Source organism: Acinonyx jubatus, chromosome B1 (assembly GCF_027475565.1).
Source record: "Acinonyx jubatus isolate Ajub_Pintada_27869175 chromosome B1, VMU_Ajub_asm_v1.0, whole genome shotgun sequence".
NCBI lineage: Eukaryota > Metazoa > Chordata > Mammalia > Carnivora > Felidae > Acinonyx > Acinonyx jubatus.
In genome coordinates, this window is record NC_069382.1 from 157,272,485 (window position 1) to 157,295,776 (window position 23,292).

Here is a 23,292-nt window from a genome sequence, read left to right on the forward strand (position 1 = left end):
CAAGGTTACTGTGCCTGGGGAAGTTCTGAGGTAGTATTTAATAATCAAATGCATTACTGAATATCATTCAGAATAGGTATGCTTTTTTTTTTTTAATGTAATGGAACAAGAGGAAACTTCTGGTACAGAGCAGGCATGTAATAGCAATGGCTATCATTGATTGAGTACAGTGCTGGGTACTGTGCTAAGTACTTTCTGCATATTATTTCATTTAATTCTCACCATAAAATTATAAAGTGGGCATCATTGTTTTAACAGAAGAGGGAACAAAGCTTAGAGAGACACCCAACTAGTAACAGCTTCTTAGGGCTGGGACTTAAACCTAGGGCTGTCTGATTGCAAAGCTTGTGCTCTTAACTGTTACGTGTTTTATTTTGATAAATAGATGCATTTATGAATGAAGGAATGAGTAAGGGTTATATTATAGGTAGGAAGAAAAAGGGAATTACCTGCAAGTCATAAAATAGCTGTGGCTTAAATAATAAAGACATTGGGTCATTTCACATAACAAGAAGGCTGGGCAGGTTCAGAGTTAAGTAGACTCTTGCTTTTTGTGCTCTGTCATCTCAGTGCATCCGCCATGCCTTTTCATAACTGCAGCTCTAACGATCTCCTCATATCATGATACACGAAGAGAGAAGAAGAGGTAAGGGCAAAAGATCCTGTATATAACCTTATTAAGATCCTTATATAAATCTGATAAACTTCTCATCAAGGTGAAAAATCTTTTCTAGGGCTTCTTAGCAGATTTTCTCTTATATCTCAGTGACAGAAACTGGGTCACACGGATGCATAACCTCTAAACCAAACATAGGCAAAGGACAATACGATTGTCATGGCTGCCTTGGACCAGGTCAACCCTGGCTGCCCATTATAATCACCCAGAAAATTTGTAAGAAACCTGGGCCCCACCTTCAGAAATTCTTATTTATTTGTCTGAGGTGAGATGCAGATATCAGTTTTAAACATTTCCCCAGGGATTTTAATATGCAGCACGTTGAGATCAAATGGTTTATCCCAATCTTGATTTTTTTGCCTTTGTTTGGCCATGTTCCTAACCTATAAAAAGTAGAGCTCTGTTAGCAAGAAAGAGTAGGAAGACCCCACAACCCACAGTGGCTATCTGAGGAATTTACGAAGTCTAGAGTCTACAGAAGATACCATTCAACCATAGACCCCAAATGGTGTCACTTAGGCCAAGTCAGCAAACCAAGACCTAATAATACCTAACCTAACTGCAGTTTCAACCCTCCAGCAATGTAACCTTTAACCAGTCAGTCAGGAATTTTTTGCTCAGCACTACTCTTACCCATGGGTCCTCTTCAGTTCCCAAAGGGAGATGAGGTGATCCACCTACTAAAACTCTGTTGTTCCTTGAATGAAGGTGACCTCACCTGAAATGATCCTTTTTCTTCTGTTTGTGACCTTGTTCTGCCTTTAGAAACCTTTCCCTTTCTGTAGCCCTTTGGAGCTTCCCCCTACTCTCTAGATAGGATGCTGCCTGATTCATGAATCACTTAATAAAGCCAATTAGATCTTCAAGTTTACTTGGTTTAGTTTAGTTTTTCTAACAGGTTCTCTGTGAATTCAATTCATTTCAGCAAGCATTTGCTGAATTTGTACTACTATGTTTGCAAGACCCTGTGTGTATAAAGTAAAAACTGAGCAGAGCACAATTTTTCTTTATCCAGTGGGTCAATTTCCTTATAATAGTTCCTTCACTCAGTACCTAGAATGAGTATCAGTATTCAACATCTAGTTAGTGAGCACTTAAGACAAGGCAGCATATTAGGTGTTGGGCTCAATCAGTGAACAAAGCAGGGAGAGCCTCTGCTCTAATGGCACCTACATTTGAGAATATGGTTGTCCTCTACATAACGAAGGAAATAGTAAAGAACTATGAGTGACTGTTTCCTTCTTCCATCAATTAACAATTCAAGCTTTACCTGTTTACTTTTTAAAGTATTTATTAAGTACTTAAATGTGGTAGACGGATACCTGTGAACAAAATGGTCTTGATCCTAATCATAAAGCTTGTGGTCTAAGTAGGGGAGACAATACCAAGAAGTAAAAAGACAAATATATTTCAAATTATAGTAAGTGCCAGGAAGAAAAGAATCAGCTGTTCTAAAAGAATTACAGGGCAATGTAATTTAAGTCAAAGAAGATCAGGAAAGGCTGTTTAAAATTAAATGGAGACAAGAATAAAATGCAGATTAGGGCATATCCCTTCAATTTCTTACTTTCTTCTCCACTATCCTTTCCTTTAGCTAACTAGACAAATATTTAACTTCTAGAATAACCCACCATCTTGCATAACCAAGTTAAATTGAGATGCTGATCTCAGAGAAGCTGCTTTCTTAAGATCGTTTGAGCAATTTGCTCATAGATTGATGGTTGCTTTGTCTTGCTTGCTATATTCTCCATTGCCTCTTAGTACCTGCTTTCCCCATCTTTTTCATACTTTCATACTCCCTCTTTCCATCTACCCCACTGCCTTTTGACTGCTCCCCCATCCTCTTGAAAATAAGAATTAGTCCTAAATGCACTCAGTATTATACTCACTTAGGAATTTAGATGCATGAGTATTATAGCACAGTGCCACCAAATTTAGCAACCTGAGAACTCTTTTAAAACCACAGCATTAATATCAGCTGTCTCCCAAGGAAGAAAAACACAATTAGTCCTGATTTGTTCAGAAGTATACACGATCTAACTCTACATTATAAAGCCTGGTATTTCAAACTGTGGCCTAGAGACCCGCAGCATTGATTGATGTTACTTGGGATCTTGCTAGACGTGCAGAATCTTGGACCAGACAAAACCTGTTGAATCACAATCTGTATTTCAGTAAGATCCCCATTTGTTTCATATGTTCATTCAAGCTTGAAAATCTCAGATGCAGAAGATTCCAAAGCAGGTAACTATGAGGATTCGTAATCCTAGTTCTTTGACACCTTTCTGTTACATATTCAAGCTGGTATAGCCATTTTTACTTTCTCAGTACTTTTTAACCTACAGTTATCCTTTAAGTTATCATTTTCAGCATTTTGTTTAGAAGTTCACTGTTCATTTCTGCCTATCCCCTCTAGCAAACAATAGTATAGATCTTTAAGGCCCAGAAAATTATGGTTGATGGGAGTCATCCATTGCTTTTTCCTGCTAGTGGAGATATTAGACAGTGTTGGTCCTTAGATGTGATGTATATTCTATCTGGATCATTCCTGTTATCCATAGAGAAAAGCAAAGTCAGCACTTTGAGAGGGAATTTAGTGTGTGGAGTAGCAACTCTGTTAATACTTAGCTTGGACCTTGATCAAGTCATGGGATTTCCTTTGGCCACAGATTGTTACCTATAAATGTTCAGGTTTTAATGTGTACCAATAAAGACATACATACATACAAATCTGACTTAAGGTTTTTCAGTTAAATGTTGAACTGATATAAAATAAGATTTATAAGGTGTATGTAAGGGATAAGGAATCATGATAAAATAAAATCCATGTATCCACTGCCCAGTTGGAGAACATTATAATTTATGCCCTTAAAATCCTATGTGTACCTGCCAGATACCAACACTTCCCTTCTTTCTCCTTAATCACCTCTCCAGAATTTTGCCATTGTTGCCTTGCTTTTCCCCAGCTTTACCATATTTGTAACTCTAAACAACATATTGTTTTATTTGGAGGGCTTTGAAATTTTATATTAATAGAATCATATTGCATGCATTCTTGTGTGATTGACTTTTCTCATCTGACATTATTTTCCTGACACTTGTCTACACTGTTGTGAGCATCTAAAATTCACTCATTTTCACTACTATTCAGGTATTCTACTGAATGAGTATACCTTAATTCTGTTGATGGACATTTGGGTTTTTGCAGGTTTTTTTCTGTTATTACAAACAGTATTGATAGGGTCTTTGCTAAGACTGCTAATGCCTAAGTACATGAGTCTCTTTATGGCAGTGATTCTCAGTACTCACTGAGTACCAGAATCACTGGGTGTTTTTAAAAGATGTAGGTGCCTGGGCTCCACTTTGGCCCAGTTGAAATGTAATTTCTGAAGGGGAGAGCCCAGGCATCTGTATTTTATAAGCACACCATAGTAGTTACGGGTAAGATCTACTGTTGTGGAACATGGGCTTAGGAGTGGCTTAATTGAGAGTCATAAGTTACACTCATCTTTAACTTTACTAGATAGTGTCAAGTTGTTTAAGTGATTGTACCCAACTTATGATTCTTTCAGAAACATTTGTTGTTCTGGTGGTCTCAATCCTTTTAAATTTAATTTACATTTCCATGACAAATAAAGGCAAATGCTTCATATGCTTACTGGCCATTCCCTTTCCTTCTGTGCAATGCCTTGTACAAGTTTATCTTTTGTCCGTTTTGTCTATTGCTTTGTCTTTTTTTTTTTTTTTTAATGGATTTGTGGTTTTTTGTTTTTTGTTTTTTTAGTTTTGGCTGTTGTTAAACATGTTGTAGTTATTGTCTCTATTTGTGGTTTGTTGTTTCACTTTCATCAAAAGTTGAATGTAAGTTCCTAAATTTAATGAAGTCAAAATTATTACTTTTTTTCCTTTATGATTTGCCATTTGCTTATTTAACAAAACCTTCATCCTGAGGTAAAACAGATATTCTCTTATGCTGTTTTCTAAAAATTCTATGTTTTTGCCTACCACATTTAGGAATTAAATCCATGTGAAATTCATTTTGTACATGGTGTGAGGTAAGGGCTAATTCCTACATTTTCTCTTATGGATAACCTGTCCCAGCACCATTTACTCCAAATTTATCCTTTCCCCGCTGATTTTCCATGGCACATGTGTGGTAAAGATCCATATTTATGTGGGTCTGTTCCTGGACTCTCAAGTTTTGTTCCACTGGTCGATTTATTTTTGCAGCAATAACAATCCTGCTTTAATTATAATTATTGGTATGGAAACTCTACTTCACTCTTCAGGAGCATCTTGGCCATTAGCTTTTCTTTTGCCATAAATTTTATATAAATTTTTCTTTCATTTTATAAACAGCTTGTCAGTTCCCATAGAAATAAAACGAAACTGAAAGAATTGTGAGGTTGACTGGAATTGCATTGAATTTTTCATCTCCAAGTATTTTAAGATTTTCCTATCTTTCTGTTACTGATTTTTAGTTTAATTTCACTGTGTTCTGAGAGTGGGCACTATATAATTTCTAGTTTTAAAAATTTATCAAGGTACACTTTATGGTCCGGAAGGTGGTCTATCTTGGTGAATGTTTCATAAGACCTTGAGAAGAATGTGTATTCTGCTACTGCTGAAGCAGTCTAAAGATGTCCATTATGTCCAACTGATTGATGATATTGTTGAGTTCAGTTATGTCCTTGCTGATTTTCTTCTGCCTGTTGGATCTGTCCATTTCTTGTTTGTTTTTTGTTTTAATTTGAGAGAGAGAAAGAGTGTAAGTGGGGGGGGAAGGAAAGAGAATCTTAAGCAGGCTCTATGCTGTGTGGAGCCTGGTGTGGGACCTGATCCTATAACCACGAGATCATGACCTAAGCTGAAATCAAGAGTCAGACACTCAACTGACTGAACCACCCATGTGTCCCAATCTGTCCATTTTTTAAGGAGGTGGGTTTATTTTTATATTTTATTTTTTTAGAGGTGGATTTAGGCCTCCAACTATAATGGTTGATTCATCTATTTCTCCTTGCAGTTCCATCAGTTTTTGCCTCATGAATGTTAATGGTCCGTTGTTAGGATTTTTATGTCTTGTTGGAGAATTGACTTGTCATTATATAATTCCCTTCATTATGCCTGATAACTTTCCTTACTCTGCAGTCCGCTGTCCGAAATTAATATATTTACTCCTGCTTTGATTAATGTTAGCATGATATATCTTCATCCACTTACTTCTATTTTTTAAGATTTTGTTTTAAAGTAATCTATACACCCAACGTGGGGCTTGAACTCACAACCCCAAGACCAAGAGTCACATGATCCACCAACTGAGGCAGACAGGCATCCTTTTCATCCACTTACTTTTAATCTATATGTGTCTTTATATTTAAAGTGGGTTTATTACAGCCAACACAGATAGGCATACCTTGGAGATAATTGCAGGTTTTTTTGAGGTCACTGCAATAAAACAAATATCACAATAAAATGTGTCAAATGAAATTTTTGGTTTACCAGTGCATATAAAAGTTATGTTTACACCCCTCCGTAGTTTATTAAGTATGCAATAACATTATGTCTAAAAAAATAATGCATATACCTTAAAGAATACTTTATTACTAAAAAATGCTAACCATTATCTAAGCCAACAGCAAGTTGTAATCACTGATTACAGATCACTGTAAGAAATATTACAATAATGAAAAGGTTTGAGGGGTGCCTGGGTTGCTCAGTTGGTTGAGCAACTGGCTCTTGGTTTCAGCTCAGGTTATAATCTCACGGTTTGTGGGATTGAGCCCTGCGTTGGGCTCTGTGTTAACAGTGCTGAGCCTGTTTGGGATTCTCTCTCTCTCTCTCTCTCTCTTTCTCTGTCCCTCACCTGCTAGTGCTCTCAGTCTCTCAAATTAAAATAAACAAATAAATAAATAAAAAAAAAGAAAAAGAAAATGTTTGAAATACTGCAAGGATTACCAAGATGTGCACAGAAACATGGAGTCAGCAAATGCTGTTGGAACAATGCACAACAAAGCAAGAAGCAATAAAACAAGGTAGGCCTGTAGTTGGATCTTATTTTTTTTTTAATTGTTTTTTTTTTTTTTAACGTTTATTTATTTTTGAAACAGGGAGAGACAGAGCATAAACGGGGGAGGGTCAGAGAGAGAGGGAGACACAGAATCTGAAACAGGCTCCAGGCTCCGAGCTGGCAGCACAGAGCCCGACGCGGGGCTCGAACTCACGGACCATGAAATCATGACCTGAGCAGAAGTTGGACGCTCAACTGACTGAGCCACCCAGGCGCCACTGTTGGGTCTTATTTTTTGATCCACTCTGGCAATCTCTCTTTCAATTAGTGCCTTTAAACCATTGACATTTAAAATAATTTTTAAAATAGTTGAATAAGTAGCTACAATATTTGTTACTGTTTTCTAATTGTTGCACTTGTTCATTGTTCCTAGTTTTGTCTTTTTTGTTTGTCTTTTGTGGTTTTAACTGAGCATTTTAGATGATTCCATTTTCTCTCCTTTCTTAGGATATTACACTTCTTTTTAAACTTTTCCAGGTGGTTGCCCTCGAGTTCGCAATATATATTTACAACTAATCCAAATCTTTCAAATCACCCTATACCACTTCAGGGATAGGAAGAGTACTTTATAAAAAACAAAATAATCCTAATTCCTCTCATTCTTTGTATCATTGCTATCATTCATTTCACTTATACATAAACATACATAAGCACACACATATATCTACACACACGCACACACACACACACACACACATAATTGAATACGTTGTTGCTATTATTATTTGGAACAAACTCTTAGATCAATTAAGAACAAGAAAAATAAAAGTTTTTATTTTACATTCACTTATTCCTCCTCTGGTGCTCTCTGTTTATGTAGATCTGAGTTTTTGACCTGTATCATTTTCCTTCTAAAGAAGTTCTTTTAATATTTGTTGCAAGGCAAGTGTACTAGCAACAAATTCCCTCAATTTTTGCTCATTTGAGAAAGTCTTTCTCTCTCCTTCACTATCCTTGAAGGATAATTTCCCAGGATATAGAATTCTAGGTTGCTGGGTTTTTTCTCTCAATACTTCAAATATTTCACTCCACTCTCTTCTTGCTTACTTGGTTTCTGAGAAGTCAAAAGTAATTCTTATCCTTGTTCTCCAAGAAGTGAGGTCTTTGTTTTCCTCTTCTTCTTTCAGGATTTTTTTTTTTAATCTTTGATTTTCTATGGCTTGATAATGATATGTGTAGGTGTAGCTTTTTGGGCATTCATCCTGCTCTTGTTTTCTGGAACAGCTTCCTGGATCAGTGGACAAGTTTGGTGTTGGACACTAACTCAGGGAACTTCTCAATCATTATTGTTTCAAATATTTCTTCTCTTCCTTTCTGTGGGGAATAAGTTTAGGAAATCCCTGAGCTTGCACCAATGGGTTAACAAGGCTTAGGATGAAAGCATCCAAGATTAGGTAAACAGGGCCAAAGTGCCCCCAGCATAGTACAAAAGTAGAAAGCTACTTCCATAGGTTGGATGTCTAGAATAGGTAAATAGGTAAACAGGGCTATAGACCCCTGGGAGCAGGGTGAAATTGCCCAGAGTGGAGCTAATTAGCAAAAGAAAGGTGCTTTGTTGACCCTGAGGTAGCATGTTCCATATGTCTTATCCCCTAGGCAAGTTAAGATAAATATGTGAGGCCCCTCGTGCCTGCTGTAAACAGTCATCTGCTCAGTGCAGGGATTTTGTTTTCTTTTGACCCAAACTCCTAACACTGGATATCTTCAAAACTCCCTTTCTCTCACATACGATTTAATGTTCACTGTTTCACGGTCTCTTTCTGCATGTCCATCACATTTGTAAGCCTTCTGATCCTAATAAAAACGGAGCAATGACCTTTACTCTTGTCTCCTCCTGGATATTAGCCTCTCTCGCATTTAATTCTGCGTCCATTCTCTTCCTGGACAAGAGAGAACTCCAGACTTGAAGTCTGAGACACCTTTCTCTCTTCTTCTGGTATTCCCATTACATGCGCATTATACCTTTTGTAATTGTCCCAGTCTTTGGTATTCTAGGTTTTTGTTGTTTTTTTCCCCCTTCTAGTCTCTATTCTCTTTATGTTTGGCTTTAGAAGTTTCTACTGAGACATCCTCAAGCTCAGAGATTCCTTAGCTGTGTCCAGTCCACTAATACGCTCATCAAGGGCATTCTTCATTTGTTACAGTGTTTTGATCATTAGGATTTCCTGGGTTTTTTAGGAATTTCCAACGCTGCATATGTTGCCCATCTATTCTGGGATGCTCCCTATCTTACCCATTAGAGCACTCAGCATCTTAATTATAGTTGTTTCAAATTGCTGGTCTGATAATTCCAACAACCCTGTCGTATCTGAGTCTTGCTCTGATGTTTGCTCTATGTCTTCAAACTGCTGTTGTTGTTGTTGTTTTTGCCTTGAATGTGTCTTGTAATTTTTTCCTTGATAGCCAGATGTGATGTACTGGGTAAAAGGAACTGCTGTAAACAGGCCATTAGTAATGTGGTGGTGAGGTGTTGGCAGTGGGGAGGGGGGGGACTGTTCTATAGTCCTATGAATAGGTCTCAGTCTTTCAGTGAGCCTGTACAACCAGACTATGAACTTTACCTGTGCTTTTCAGTCCCCCTTCCCCCTTTATGTGGGAAAGGATGACTAGAGTGGACCGAAGATGGGTATTTCCCTTCCTGCATGTATAAGGCTAAGCCAGCTGGAGTTGGATATTTCCTTCTCCCAGGTCCTCCCTGCCAGAAGCACAGGGGGATTTTTCTCTGATATTCACTGTGAGAACCTAGCAGAACTATGGGATGTAAAACTCACAAATATCTGAGGGACTCCCAAGGACTGGATGCCTGGAATTTTTATTTCTCAGACTTAACCCACACTCAGTCTCAAGCAAATTGTTAAGTACAGTTCAGTTTTCCCTACCTGGGCACTGGTTCCTGTGGGTTTCAGCTTGTGGGTTTCTGCTCCAATAAGTTCTACTGTTGGATCTCTCTAATTGTAGTAGTGGTTTTCCTTGTGACCTCACTTCTCTTACAGATCTAAGAAGAGTTGATTTTTCAGTTTGTTCAGCTTTTCATTTGTTAGACTGGAGAGGCGACTTTCAAGCTTGTTAGGCACAGGGCTAGAATATTGGAAATCTGTACTGAATCCTTACATTTGAGGATAACTGCCATTTCTACTATGTTATGTGTTCTTACACGGACACATGAAATATTCCTCCACTTACGTAGGCCTTCTTTAATATCTTTCAATAGTTTTATAATTTTCTTCATAAAGGTCTTATACATCTTGTGCTGCTATAATAAAATACCATAGACTGAGTGGGTTAACTAACAGAACTTTATTTTCTCAGTTTTGGAGGCTGGAAGTCCAAGATCAGGGTGCTGGCATGGTTGGGTTCTCGTGAGCTCTCTTTCCGGCCGGCAGATGGCTGCCTTCCTGCTGTGTCCTCACATGGCAAAGAGCCCTGGTGGCTTCTTACAAGGGTACGATTTCTACTGGATCAGAGCGCTATACTTATGACCCCATTTAACCTTAATCTCTCTCCTTAAAGCCTTATTTCTAATGCAGTCACATTGTGGAGGGGTGGGGGAGGAGGGGGCGAGGGGATGCTGGTTAGGGGTTCCACATAGGAATTCTGAGAAGATACATTTCAGTTAATAGTACAATGGTTTGTTAGATTTAGTCCTAAATACTAATGGTTTCATTTTTCTTATTATACTCTTAAGTGTTTTATGGTAAATGAACATGTAATTTTTGTTTACTGATTTTATAAGAATTTGCTTTTATACAAAAAATAGCAAATAACAGATCTAAGAATGATATTACCAAATTTTAACTTTTCTGAAAAAAATTTTTTTGAAAATGTCTTTATTTCAGATTCATTGCTACACAGAGTCACATAATCCTCAAAATCTAAGTCTACAACTGATCATCACAAGATCCCTGTCCATATACACATTAGTTAGACAGAGGGAAAAATTCTGTACAATATTTTAGTAGTTACATGATTTGAAAGCAATAGTGAATTGGTGAAAACTGAAGAACTTTCAATGCATTACACACAGGATAACTATTCTCAAATACAAGAAACTAGGCAATAAAAGAAAACTTTCTGTTCAGTTACAGAAGAATGCTAAAGGCATTTTATGATGAGAGAAATGCTTTAAGTTAGTACACAACCTACTGGGTAAATAAAACTGCTACATAAATTGGTACTTTTGTTCTTGAATATTTGTAGTATGGTATTACCCATTTACCTGACATTTAATAATACATAAAGTTCAAGTCTGGGTTCTCAAGACAGTTACTTGATCATTTTGAATAGTGTCTGGTGTACCCAGTGTTTTTTTCCATTTATCTTTCACTTTCTGGGACACTCAATTTGCTGTTTTTCCTTTCACATGCCCCTGTTAGCACATATGGCCAAGCGACCACCTGTAACAGGGAAGTCTCATGTTATTAGTTACACAGGTAAGGGAAGTTGCATATACCCACTCCTCCTATCCAGTCTGTTGACTTAAAGCAGCAGGGGCAACCTACCACCTAAATCTTTTCTTTCCACACACACACACACACACACACACACACACACACACACACACACACAAAATAGTAGACACTTCTTTCATCTATCTCTTGTTTTAGTGGGACTGTGCAATGCTGGAACAATAATCTAGAATGTCCTGAATGGTGAATTCCATTGTAACGCCAGATCCAGGATAACAGCGAGCTATCAAACCTTCAAAGTGCTTATACTGGCGTATAAATTCATCTTGCATAGAGTGCCACACCACCTATTATAAAAATGAAAATAAGTTACTAAATTATGAATGGAAATATATAATCAAGTTAAGGAGAAATAATGTCAAGACATATTCTAAGAATTTAGCAGTGTAATGGTTAAGAACATGCACCCTGGCTCCTTAGACTTACAACATATGTGACCCTGATTATGTTGAATCACTACCCTGTGCCTCAAGCTCCTCATCTGTAAGCCGGGGTAGTAACAATGATACCTTCCTCATAAGTTTCTTGTGAGGATTAAATGAGTGCATGTATGTAAAGTGCTTAGAACATGTTTGACATAGCAAGCACTCATTACATTTTAGCCATTATTATATCTACTACAATATCCAATACAGATGTGTATTTACACAATTATATATGGAACTAAGACTAGTAATTAAATGGAATGCAACAGTTAATGCTTAAATTTCATTTCAGATGAAAGTTTAAAAAGTTCTTTAGCTAAAATTGATGATACAAAACATTGCTTGATGCTATGAAGGACACCAAGATGGATTATCTGCGATCCAAGGGTTTATGATTTAGCAGTGGGAATAACTATGTAGACACCTATCAAGGCAGAATCTGATTTTACATTGACATATTAGCTAATACTAACAGGTTACATTTATTTATTTATTTATTTTCTCAATGTTTATTTTTTTTCTGAAAGAGAGTGAGTGTGAGCAGGGGAGGGACAGAGAGAGATGGAGTGAGAGAATCTCAAGCAGAATCCATGCTCAGCACAGAGCCCAAGGTAGGGCTCAATCTCATAACCACAAAATTACAACCTGAGCCGATATCAAGAGTTGGATTTTTCAATGACTGAGCCACCCAGGCATCCATAACAGGTTACATTTATTGATGCTTACTGTGTATCAGCACAGTACAAAGGCTTTATATATGTATCATCCTATTTACATCTCATGACTAGCTGGTGAGGGTGGGTGCTATGACCATCATCACTATCCAACAGATAGTATTCTTCCAGGATTTTTCCTCATAAACCCTAAACATCATAAATACTAAATTCCTGTCACCTTAAGTCTATTTGCTAAAGAGTATTACACTTTTGGCTTTACATCTTTTAGCTCATGGTATTTCTTCCACCTGGAATGTCACTCCTTTTGCTTTATCTGTACCTACCTGAATTTCAGAGGCTGACACAAATGCAATAACCCTCATGAAGCTTTTGATGATGTTGAAATCTGAATTATTCTCACTCACGTCTGGGTCTTTCAGTATGGTTTAAGAAAAATGGCTCAATTTGGGGTTTAAATCTGGCTCTACCATCCGTTAGCTATGAGATCTTGGTCATGCTACTCCACCTCCCTAAGCTTTTGATTTTCTCATCTGTAAAATGGCAATGACAAGAATAGTAGTGTCCACTATATGAGGGAGGTATTATTTCCACTTTTCAAATAAGAAAATTGAGGCTCAGAGAGGTTAAGTGACTTGCCTAAAGTCATACAACTTAATCTGGAGCTGCATTTCTAACTCTGGCCCCCATGCTCAGCATCACTCCGCTGTACTATGCTCTATTCCATTTAGTTACCTTCCTCAAATCTAAAAAACAAACAAAAACCTCAAAAAAACCCACAGCCCTAAGCAAAACAACTAATGTCTCAAAACAATAAAGCAGAAATATAAGATAAACAGGAATAGCCATATAAACTTATATTATCAATGTTGTTCCTTTCTTCCTCACAACTCATTAATCTGGCCTATAATTTATGGAACTTTCCTCCTGCACTAAAATAGAAAATCTGTAGCCCTTCTAGATGACTCCTGGAGAAAAGCAATATATGTAAAGATGTGCAATCTAGGATGGTTAAAGGAACTAAGCATACCTGAAGTAAGTTCTCCTCTTCGCATAAATGTTTATCAACCTTTTTGTAGAGGTTATCTAGACCTTTTTTCACTTCCTTTCCAGGATACTCTTTAATGACTTTACGAAGTTCTTGTTTGTTAAATGCAAGTTGATAGCTTACTTCCTCCTCTCTTATACCCTGTGCCACGCGAGCTTCAACACCTTCAAAGAAATGCTTCAAGGAAATGAAAAGAAATAATGGCTAAGCACTGCTTTTATTACCACTTAAATTAAAAAAAAAAACCCTCATTATAAAATAGTATTTATTCACTGTATTAAACTCAGAAAATATATTAAAAATGTATCACACTACTCAGAGATAACCACTGTTAACATTTTAGATTTCCTTCTAGTCTTTTCTTGTAAATATATAAATTAGGTTTATATTATACGTTGTATTTCCCATTTAATATTTTGTTTTCTCCAAACTATAAATTTTAACAGCTGCATAATGTTCTATCTAATGGCTGAACTACAATTTATTCATTGCTCCTATATTGGATATTTAACATTTTTCACTTTTTCAGAGTTGGCAAAATCTACTCCGATTAAAAGAAATTTATTGTACACACAGTGGTCATAAATATTTTTCATACAAAAGTATTTACCCACAATACTGATTACTTTCCAGTACAAATTTCAAGGTCTATGATTCCTTAGTTGAGGAGCATCATTTTAAGTATTCTGAAGATTCTTCAAATACATAATTTGCTTCCAAGTTCAATCAATTTATATTTCTATCAATAGGACATGAAACTGCTACTTACCACATAATCATCAGAATTACCACAATTTAAAGAAACTACATTTTGATGAGTGAAAAGGTTTGTTTGTTGTTTTATTTCACGACTCTTTGGCTATAAATGAAATTAACCTGTTTTCATATTTTATAGTATATTCAGAACCCTTGCCCATTTATACATTGGGATCTTAGTGCTTTCCTTATTGATTTTAAAAAGGCATTTTATATTAAATATACTGACTATTGTATTGTTACAAATATTCATTTCAGGTCGTCTTTGAAATATATTTGTTTTTTAAATATGCAGTTTTATTGATTGACACGCCTTTATGTGAGTACTGTACAATATGATTTAATGCTGACAAGCCAAATCTCCCCTCGTTACTTTTCTCTAAAATTTTCTTGGCAAGTACTATTTGTTTTTCATTAAATTATTATGCTTTTGCTAATAATTTTTTTGATAAATTTATTCCTGGTGCTTTTAAAAATTTTGTTTTTACATAAACTTTTTTTTTTTTAAGTTCATCTGTTTATGTTGAGACAAGGAGAGAGAGAGAGATTGTGTGTGTGCATGTGCACATGCAAGCAGGGAAGCACTGGGGGTGGGGGGGAGAGAAAATCTCAGGTAGCCCCTGTGTTGGCAGTGCAGAGCCCTATGTAGGGCTTGATCTCATAAACTGTGATATCATGACCTGAGCCAAAATCAAGAGTCACACAGTGAACTGACTGAGCCACCCAGGTGCCCCTGTTTCTCCATAACCTTTTAATTGCTTGTTATAACATACCAGAAATAAATTATTTTTTTATACACTTATTTCAAATCCTGCTACTTTATCATAGATCAGTAATTTCAACCTATTATATATAGGTAATTATAACCTTAACTTTCCTTTCCATATCTTTTATTTATGTTTCTGGTCTTATTGCATTGGCTAGAGCTTCCGTAACAATGTTAAATATTAAAGGATCTAGCAATGATTCTGCTTTAAATTTTATTTCAAAGGGAATGGTTCTAATGTTGCAGTTAAGTACCAAGTAGACTTTAGGTCTGAGAAAGACCTTTTACCCTAGAGAAATAATATCTGTCTGTTCTTAAGTTTTAGAAGGAATTGGTTGTGGATTTGATTAAATGTCTTTTAAGCATTTGTTGTTGACAAGATATATATATTTTGGCTCTAATTTCAAGTTAAAAACTTATGAAAGAGCAGTAATCACATTGTGGACAAAGTTATCTAGAAGGGTCCACTGAAGCTTCCACTATTGTAAAGTTCTCTAAAACCATCCATTCTTAATTGTAATAATCAAATATGCTCTGGAGAATGACTCACTTCAGAAAACGAAGTGAAAGAAAAAGGCAATGAAAAAAGCAATTTTTGGTTTTCTTTTAATCTTGATAAAGTTTTCAAAATCTTCATTTGAACTAGGGTTAGAGATGAGCCATTTATGAGGAAAAAAGAGAACCTGGTACAATGGAAAAGCCTAATCTAGGGTTCACTCCCCCAGCTTTGCTACTTGCCAGTTATTATGACTTCAAGCAAGTTTATTTACTTTCAGTTTCTTCATTTGTAAAATGGGTTGATGCTACCTTAGCCCAGATCATTTTTCGCAAGAATTAAAATAAGGTATAGAGCACCTAATAGTGTCTTAGCACACTGGAACCTTTGATAACTGAGTCCCTCCTTCCTTATTCTTTTGCATCAATACATGAGCAAATTAGTATGAATGTTTGTGTTATTCATATCTAAATATATGATTTACAGGTTCAAAATCAGGAAAATTCACTGAATGAAAATATACTTACATTTAGCTTTTCAAGAGGTTGTCCTAAAGAGTAAATGACATAAGACTGAAGGTGATCTGTGTATTTTTGTTTGGCTTCTTTTTTTTCAGCTTCTAGACATGAGATTTTCAAACGAGACAGTGTTGCAAAAATATGGTGAAAGTTTTCCATCATAACTACATCCCTGGGGGTCTTCTGGCTTTCATTTGCTACTTTCTCCACTAAAATCAAAAAGAGAAAAAATATAATAACATTTTGATATGAATAGGACCATATTTAGCTATAAAAATATTTACATGATTTTTTTCATTTGTAAGTTTAAGAAGTAAGCACATTTCTGGACTTAATAAAATATACTAAAGGGTTTTCATATCCACTTAAATCTAATTAAAAAATCACTCTAAAACAGTCATATATGTGTATGTGTGTGTGTGTGTGTGTGTGTGTGTGTGTGTCTGTGTATATAAATGTGTATATATACACATTTGCATATATATAAATATTTCAAATACACTAAATCTGGATTCCTATTTGCAATTTTCAGCCAAAGAAATTCTAAATTGCTCAAGTACTTAAAAATGTAGAAAGCAAATAAATAAACAAATACAATCACAAGTATCAGGGAAAATAAAGCTGATTAAAAAAGAAAAAAAAACTTTTGTGATAGCATGACCTTTTTAAGAATGGTCCAAAAACTTAGAAGTCATAAAGGGAAAGAGAAATAAATCTGACATGAAATTTCAAAGCTCTTGCATGGTAAAAAACAAACAAACAAACAAACAAACAAACAAACAAAAAAAAACCCCAACCATAAACAAAATCAATTTATAGCCTATTAGGTCAACAAAGAATAAAAAGACTGATAATATCTACTAATATCCAGCATTAATGAGATGTGATGAAAATTCTCACCAACTGTTCAGAACACTAAACTGGTTTAACCTTTCTGTATGGCAATTTGGCAAAGGCCTTGAGATATATGCAAACCTTTTGACCTGGTAATTCCATTTCCAGTAATTTACCCCAAGGAAATGACTGGACAAGAATACAAAAATATATGCAAAAAATTAGAAGCAAACTAAATGCTTATTAATAGGAGATTTGATAAATAATAACACATGGAATACTATGCGGTCATGAAAATGATTATAGTAATAACATAAATTGACAAGGAAAGGCACTAGAATTATGGAGTAGCAGGTTATATTAAAGAACACACACACACACACACACACACACACACTCAACATACACATATATATGAAGGAGAAATATTAAACAGTTTGGAAGGATAAAAATTAAATGTTATCTCTGCCTGATGAGATTACAAATTATTTTCTTCTTGATTTTTAAAATTTGTTTTTTTATTTTTGGGGGTGTGTAATGAGCATGTATTACTTTACAATCAGACAAAGAAAAGCTACTGTGAATTTCAAAAGAAATCTCAACCACACAAACATCCAATCATGTAATTTATCCATCTTTCCCTTGACCTGATCCCACCGAAAATATTATATGTAATTGGTAAGATGATTCCTCCTCCTGTCAATTGTTTCAGCTTTTAAAATTCCTGACTACATGCAATCAGATCATTTATCTGAAACTAAATGGCACATCCTACTGTTTCTGTAACTTAATTGTGGGATCTGATACTACAGGAAGACAGTGAATTATATAGTATTTTAGCATTAATCTACCTTATGGGACAGAAATGAAAACTGAGGCCTAAAGAAGTATATTGATTTGCTTAAGGTTACACAGACATTTGCTAAGATGCAAATGTAAAATCTCATTTTTAATTTTTAAATTTTTTTAAAAGGTCATTTTTGGGGATTAAAAAAGGAATTTCAATTTTGCGCAGTGATAAGCCCTTATGAACCCTAAAATAGAAGTGGTTCCTGATGAATATGAATGGGTTTTATTTTTCAGGTTCAAGAAATAATTACTTTCAGAAAGTTAAAAAAGACTATAGAATATGAAAAATGAACGTATGTATCCTCCAACTTGAATTACCATAATAGTGAAAACAACCAACCAAAAAATTCTTTAGAACATAACAAAAGCTTACCATTAACAAATACTCCTCTGATAAGTTTGGTATATGCTTTATCTAGATCTCCACGACGCTCAGCATTTTTAAAGATTGATTCTGCGAGTCCAGCAAATTCTTCAAATTCAGCAACAAATGGAAGAATTCCTACTTTACTCTTTTTTGAGATCTTTACTTCTTCCATTTGCCTTATTTGATTACTCTAATGTTAGGCAGAAAGCAAGGGAGAAAAAGAGCCAGGCAGCTTAGAAACAACATATAGTCATAAGCAAATGTATACATCATAATGGCAGGACATAATTTCGTACCTAGAACATTTTGGATGTTTACTAATTACAGATTAATACGATAAGGATAACCAAGAAAAACTATTTTCATAAATTAAAACCATAAGAGACTCTTAACCATAGAGAACAAATGGAGGGTTGATGGAGGTATGTGGGTCGGGGGATGGGCTAAATGGGTGATGGGTATTAAGGAGGACACTTGTTGTGATGAGCACTGGGTGTTATATGTAAGTGATGAATCACTGAATTCTACTCCTGAAACCAATTTTACTGTAAATGTATCCTAACTAGAACTTAAATAAAAACTTCAAATTTTAAAAAAGTACATATATTTTAAGAAAATAACATCAAGGAAAAAAAATCCAAATTATTTAAAACAAGATACAATCAAACCTTGTGAACCTCAAGTATTTATTTGTTCAAAGAAAAACAAGCAATAACAATTCTGTTATTCATGAAAGGTAAGTATAAGGCAATTGTTTATCTTGGGGCAGACTAGATAACAGAGCACACACAGGATTCCTCTAGGTTATTTCTGGTTGGTGGCCATGTGGCCAAGTTTGAGAACCATAGTCATTTCCAATTCTCATTAGCCTAAATTTTGTGTTTGGATAGAGCAGTTCTTTAATTTCTGGGTGTGAGAACAGAGAGGGAGAACAGGCATTTCTACTACGGATTTACATACTATATAGTTTTCCATGTATCCATCAGTTACTTATTCTAAAATTATTTCAGCAAAGTGCTTGTGTGCGATGTTGACAAAGTAAAAAAGGGATATCTCATATAGACAAAACCTAGACATTTGGGTCAAAAAGATCCACAAATTCAATTACGGTTCTGTGTACTTCTCAGAGGATCTAGATATATTCACAGTAAGAATTACACTGCTAAATACTATAAGATCATTTTTACTTCTACCTAAAATTTCATAAATGATTTTGGGGGTATAACTTGAAAATCAAATGACATGTGGCTTAGAAAAGTAATTACTTCCAGGCTACAGATATTAGTATTAGAAAGTCCTGTGGAGCACTGTCACCCATTTGATATTATCTTTATTACTATGGCATACCCATTTTATTGCACTTCACTTTTTTCCAACAGCATTTGCTAACTTCACGTCTCTGTGTCACATTTTGGTAACTGGCAATATTTCAAGCTTTTTTGATCATTATTATTATATTTGTAAGGATCTTCTGTGATGCATGATCTTTTGTTTGGCTTGCCACAGACCATGTCTGTATAAGCTGGCAGAGTTAATCAATAAATGTGTGTATTCTGACTACTCTACCAACCAGCCATTCCTCCATCTCCCTCCCTCTCCTCAGGCCTAGACACAATTTTATTTTCTGAGACACAATATTGACATGAGGCCATTTAATAGCCCTATAATGGCCTCTAAGTGTTCAAGGGAAAGGAATAATCCACACGTTTCTCACTTTAAATCAACAACTAAAAATGATTAAGCCTAGTGAGGAAGGCATATCAAAAGAGGACACGCTGAAAGGTAGGCCTTTTGCGTCAAATGGTCAAGTTGTGAATGCAAAGAAAAAGTTTTTGAAGGAAATGAAAAGTGTTACTCCAGTGAACACACAAATGGTAAGAAAGCAAATTAGCCTTATTGCTGATACGGAAAAAATCTGAGTGGTCAGGATAGAAGATCAAGCCAGCCACAACATCCTCTTAAACCAAAGCCTAATCCAGAGCAAGGACCTAACTCTTCTCAATTCTATGAAGGTTGAGAGAGGTGAGGAAGATGCAGAAGAAAAGTCTGAAGCTAGCAGAGGATGGTTCATGAGTTTTAAGGAAAGAAGCCGTCTCCATAACATAAAGTGCAAGGTGAGGCAGCAAGTGCTGATGTAGAAGCTGCAAGTTACCCAGAAGGTCTCCCTAAGATCATTAATCAAAGTGGCTACACTGAGCGACAGATTTTCAGTGTAGACACAACAGTCTTATTTTGGGAGAAGATGTCATTTAGGACTTTCATAGGTACAGAGACATCAATGCCTGGCTTCAAAGCCTTGGGACAGGCTCACTTGTTAGGGGCTAATGTTGGTGACTTTAAGTTGAAGCCAATGCCCATTTACCATTCCCCAAATCGTAGGGCCCTCGAGAATTATGCAAATTTATTCTGCTTCTGCTCTATAAATAGAATAAGAAAGCCTGGATGATAGCTCATCTGTTTACAACATGATTTATGGATTATTTCAAGCTCACTGTTGAGACCTACTATTCAGAAAACAGATTCCTTTCAAAATATGACTGCTCAATGACAACGCACCTGGTTACCCAAGAGCTCTGATGGAGATGCACAATGAGATTAATGGTGTTTACGTGTTTGCTGACACAACATCCATTCTGCAGCCCATGGATCAAGGAATCATTTCAACTTTCAAGTTTTATTATTTAAGAAAAATATTTTGGGGGCGCCTGGGTGGCTCAGTCGGTTAAGCAGCCGACTTCGGCTCAGGTCATGATCTTGCGGTCCGTGAGTTCGAGCCCCGCGTTGGGCTCTGTGCTGACAGCTTGGAGCCTGGAGCCTGTTTCAGATTCTGTGTCTCCCTCTCTCTGACCCTCCCCCATTCATGCTCGGTCTCTCTCTGTCTCAAAAATAAATAAACATTAAAAAAAATTAATAAAAAAAAAAGAAAAATATTTTTGATTTTGTATCTGATGAATCTGGGCAAAATAAATTAAAAACCTTCTGAAGAGGATTCACCATTCTAGATGCCAATAAGAACATTTGTGTTTCATGGGAAGAGGTCAAAAGCATCAACATGAACAGGAGTTTGAAAGAAGATGCTTCTACCCTCATGGATGACTGTGAAGGGTTCAAGACTTCAGTGGAGGAAGTAACTGCAGATATGGTGGAAATAACAACAGAACTAGAAGTGGAGCCTAATGATGTAACTGAATTGCTACAATCTCATGATAAAACTTTAATAAATGAGGAGTTGTTTCTTATGGATGAGTTAAGAAAGTGGTTTCTTGGGATAGAACATACTTCTGTTAAAGATGCTGTGAAGACTGTTGAAATGACAACAACAGATTTAGAACTAAGTTTAGAATTTACATAAACTTAGTTGATAAAGCAGCGGCAGGGTTGAGAGGACTGACTCCAATTTTGAAAGAAGTTCTGTGGATAGAATGTTATCAAACAGCATCCCATGCTATAGAGAAATTGTTTGTGAAAAGAAGAGTTGATTTATGGGGCAAACTTCATTGTTGTCTTATTTTAAGAAACTGCCACAGCCACCCCAGCCTTCAGTAATCATCACCCTGATCACTTAGCAGCCATAAACCTGGAGTCAAGACCTTCCATCAGAGAAAAGATGACAACTCACTGAAAGTTCAGATGATGGTCAGCATTTCTTAGCAATAAAATATTTTTATATTATATATATTGTTTTTTAGACATTGAACATTAAATAGACTAAATTATAGTGTAAAAATAAGTTTTATATGTACTGGGAAACCAAAAAATTCATGTGCATTCACTTTGTTGCAATACTGGCTTTACTGTAATACTAGCTCTATTGTGGTAGCCTGGCCCAGCTGAAGCTGAAATATTTCTGAGGTATTCTTGTATTCCAATATTTATTTATCAGTATTGATAACTGTGAAGAGTAAAAATGAATGCAGTAGAGAGGGTAGTGTAAGACTGCAGGCACTGGAACCAGACTGTCTGGGTACGAATACCAACTCTATTACTTTGACCTGGAGAAAGTAACATAACGTCTCAGAGCATCTACCTTATGTAGGGGGGAGAAGGTTGTGAGGATTAGATGAGATAATGTGTGCCAGGTGCTTAGATCAGCATCTGGTACACAGTGAGCACTAATTTAGAATGCTGGCCTATGGTTGTTATTAAACTGCATGAAGATTTTTGTTTAGTGTGGCACTTAAATTTTTTTAGGTGTTTTTTCATTTTCTGGAGAGAGAGAGAGAGAGAGACAGAGAGCACGCGTGAGTGAGGGAGGGTCAGAGAGAGAGGGAGACACAGAATCAGAAGCAGGTTCCAGGCTCTGAGCTGTCAGCACAGAGCCTGATGCGGGGCTCGAAATCATAAACCGTGAGATCACGACCTGAGCCGAAGTTGGAGCTTAACCAACTGAGCAACCCTGGTGCGCCCAGTGGGGTATTAAAATGCACAGGATGTAATTATAGCATGAATATACTTAAATATTAAAAGGAAATATTCTAGGGGCACCTTGGGTGGCTCAGTCGGTTGAGTGTCTGTCTTCGGCTCAGGCCATGGTCTCACGGTCCATGAGTTTGAGCCCCACAGCGGATCTGTGATGACAGCTCAGAACCTGCAGCTTGCTCTGGATTCTGTGTCTCCCTCTCTCTCTGCCCCTTCCCTACTCACACTCTCTCTCAAAAATAAATAAACATTAAAAAAAAAAAAGGAAATATTCTAAATGACATTTGTCTTCTCTGACTTTGTAACTCGTAGAATAGAAACAATTGCATTCACTTAAGAAAAGAGCCATCAATGCAAAAATGAACTACTGGGACCTCATCAAAATAAAAAGCTTCTGCACAGCGAAGGAAACAATCAGCAAAACTAAAAGGCAACCGACAGAATGGGAGAAGATATTTGCAAATGACATATCAGATAAAGGGTTAGTATCCAAAATCTATAAAGAACTTATCAAACTCAACATCCAAAAACAAATAATCCAGTGAAGAAATGGGCAAAAGACAGGAATAGACACTTCTCCAAGGAAGACATCCAGATGGCCAACTGACACATGAAAAAATGCTCCACATCACTCATCATCAGGGAAATACAATTCAAAACCACAATGAGATACCACCTCACACCTGTCAGAGTGGCAAACATTAACAACTCAGGCAACAACACATGTTGGCGAGGACGCAGAGAAAGAGGATCTCTTTTGCATTGTTGGTGGCAATGCAAGCTGGTGCAGCCACTCTGGAAAACAGTATGGAGGTTCCTCAAAAAACTAAAAATAGAGCTCCCCTAACGACCCAGCAATTGCACTACTAGGCATTTATCCACGGGATACAGGTGTGCTGTTTTGAAGGGACACATGCACCCCCATGTTTAT

At 36.3% G+C, this 23,292-nt stretch overlaps 1 protein-coding gene and 1 pseudogene across 10 annotated transcripts in view; one reads left to right on the forward strand and one right to left on the reverse strand.

Moving 5' to 3' along the window:
• Positions 1-11,183: 11,183 nt before the first annotated feature.
• The window catches only part of EXOC1 (exocyst complex component 1), a 60,656-nt gene continuing 48,547 nt past the window's right edge, over positions 11,184-23,292 (reverse strand). For all 10 annotated transcript variants that reach the window (XM_015068544.3, XM_027057108.2, XM_027057132.2 and 7 more), the window contains 4 exons: positions 17,949-18,132; positions 15,902-16,101; positions 13,339-13,533; positions 11,184-11,496 (listed from right to left, as the gene is read on the reverse strand). In XM_015068544.3, coding sequence (XP_014924030.2) covers positions 11,344-11,496; positions 13,339-13,533; positions 15,902-16,101; positions 17,949-18,132 — 732 coding nt within the window. In that variant the 3' untranslated portion in view covers positions 11,184-11,343. The remainder of the gene's footprint in view (positions 11,497-13,338; positions 13,534-15,901; positions 16,102-17,948; positions 18,133-23,292) is intronic.
• Positions 19,609-21,072, forward strand: LOC128314543 (tigger transposable element-derived protein 1-like; annotated as a pseudogene).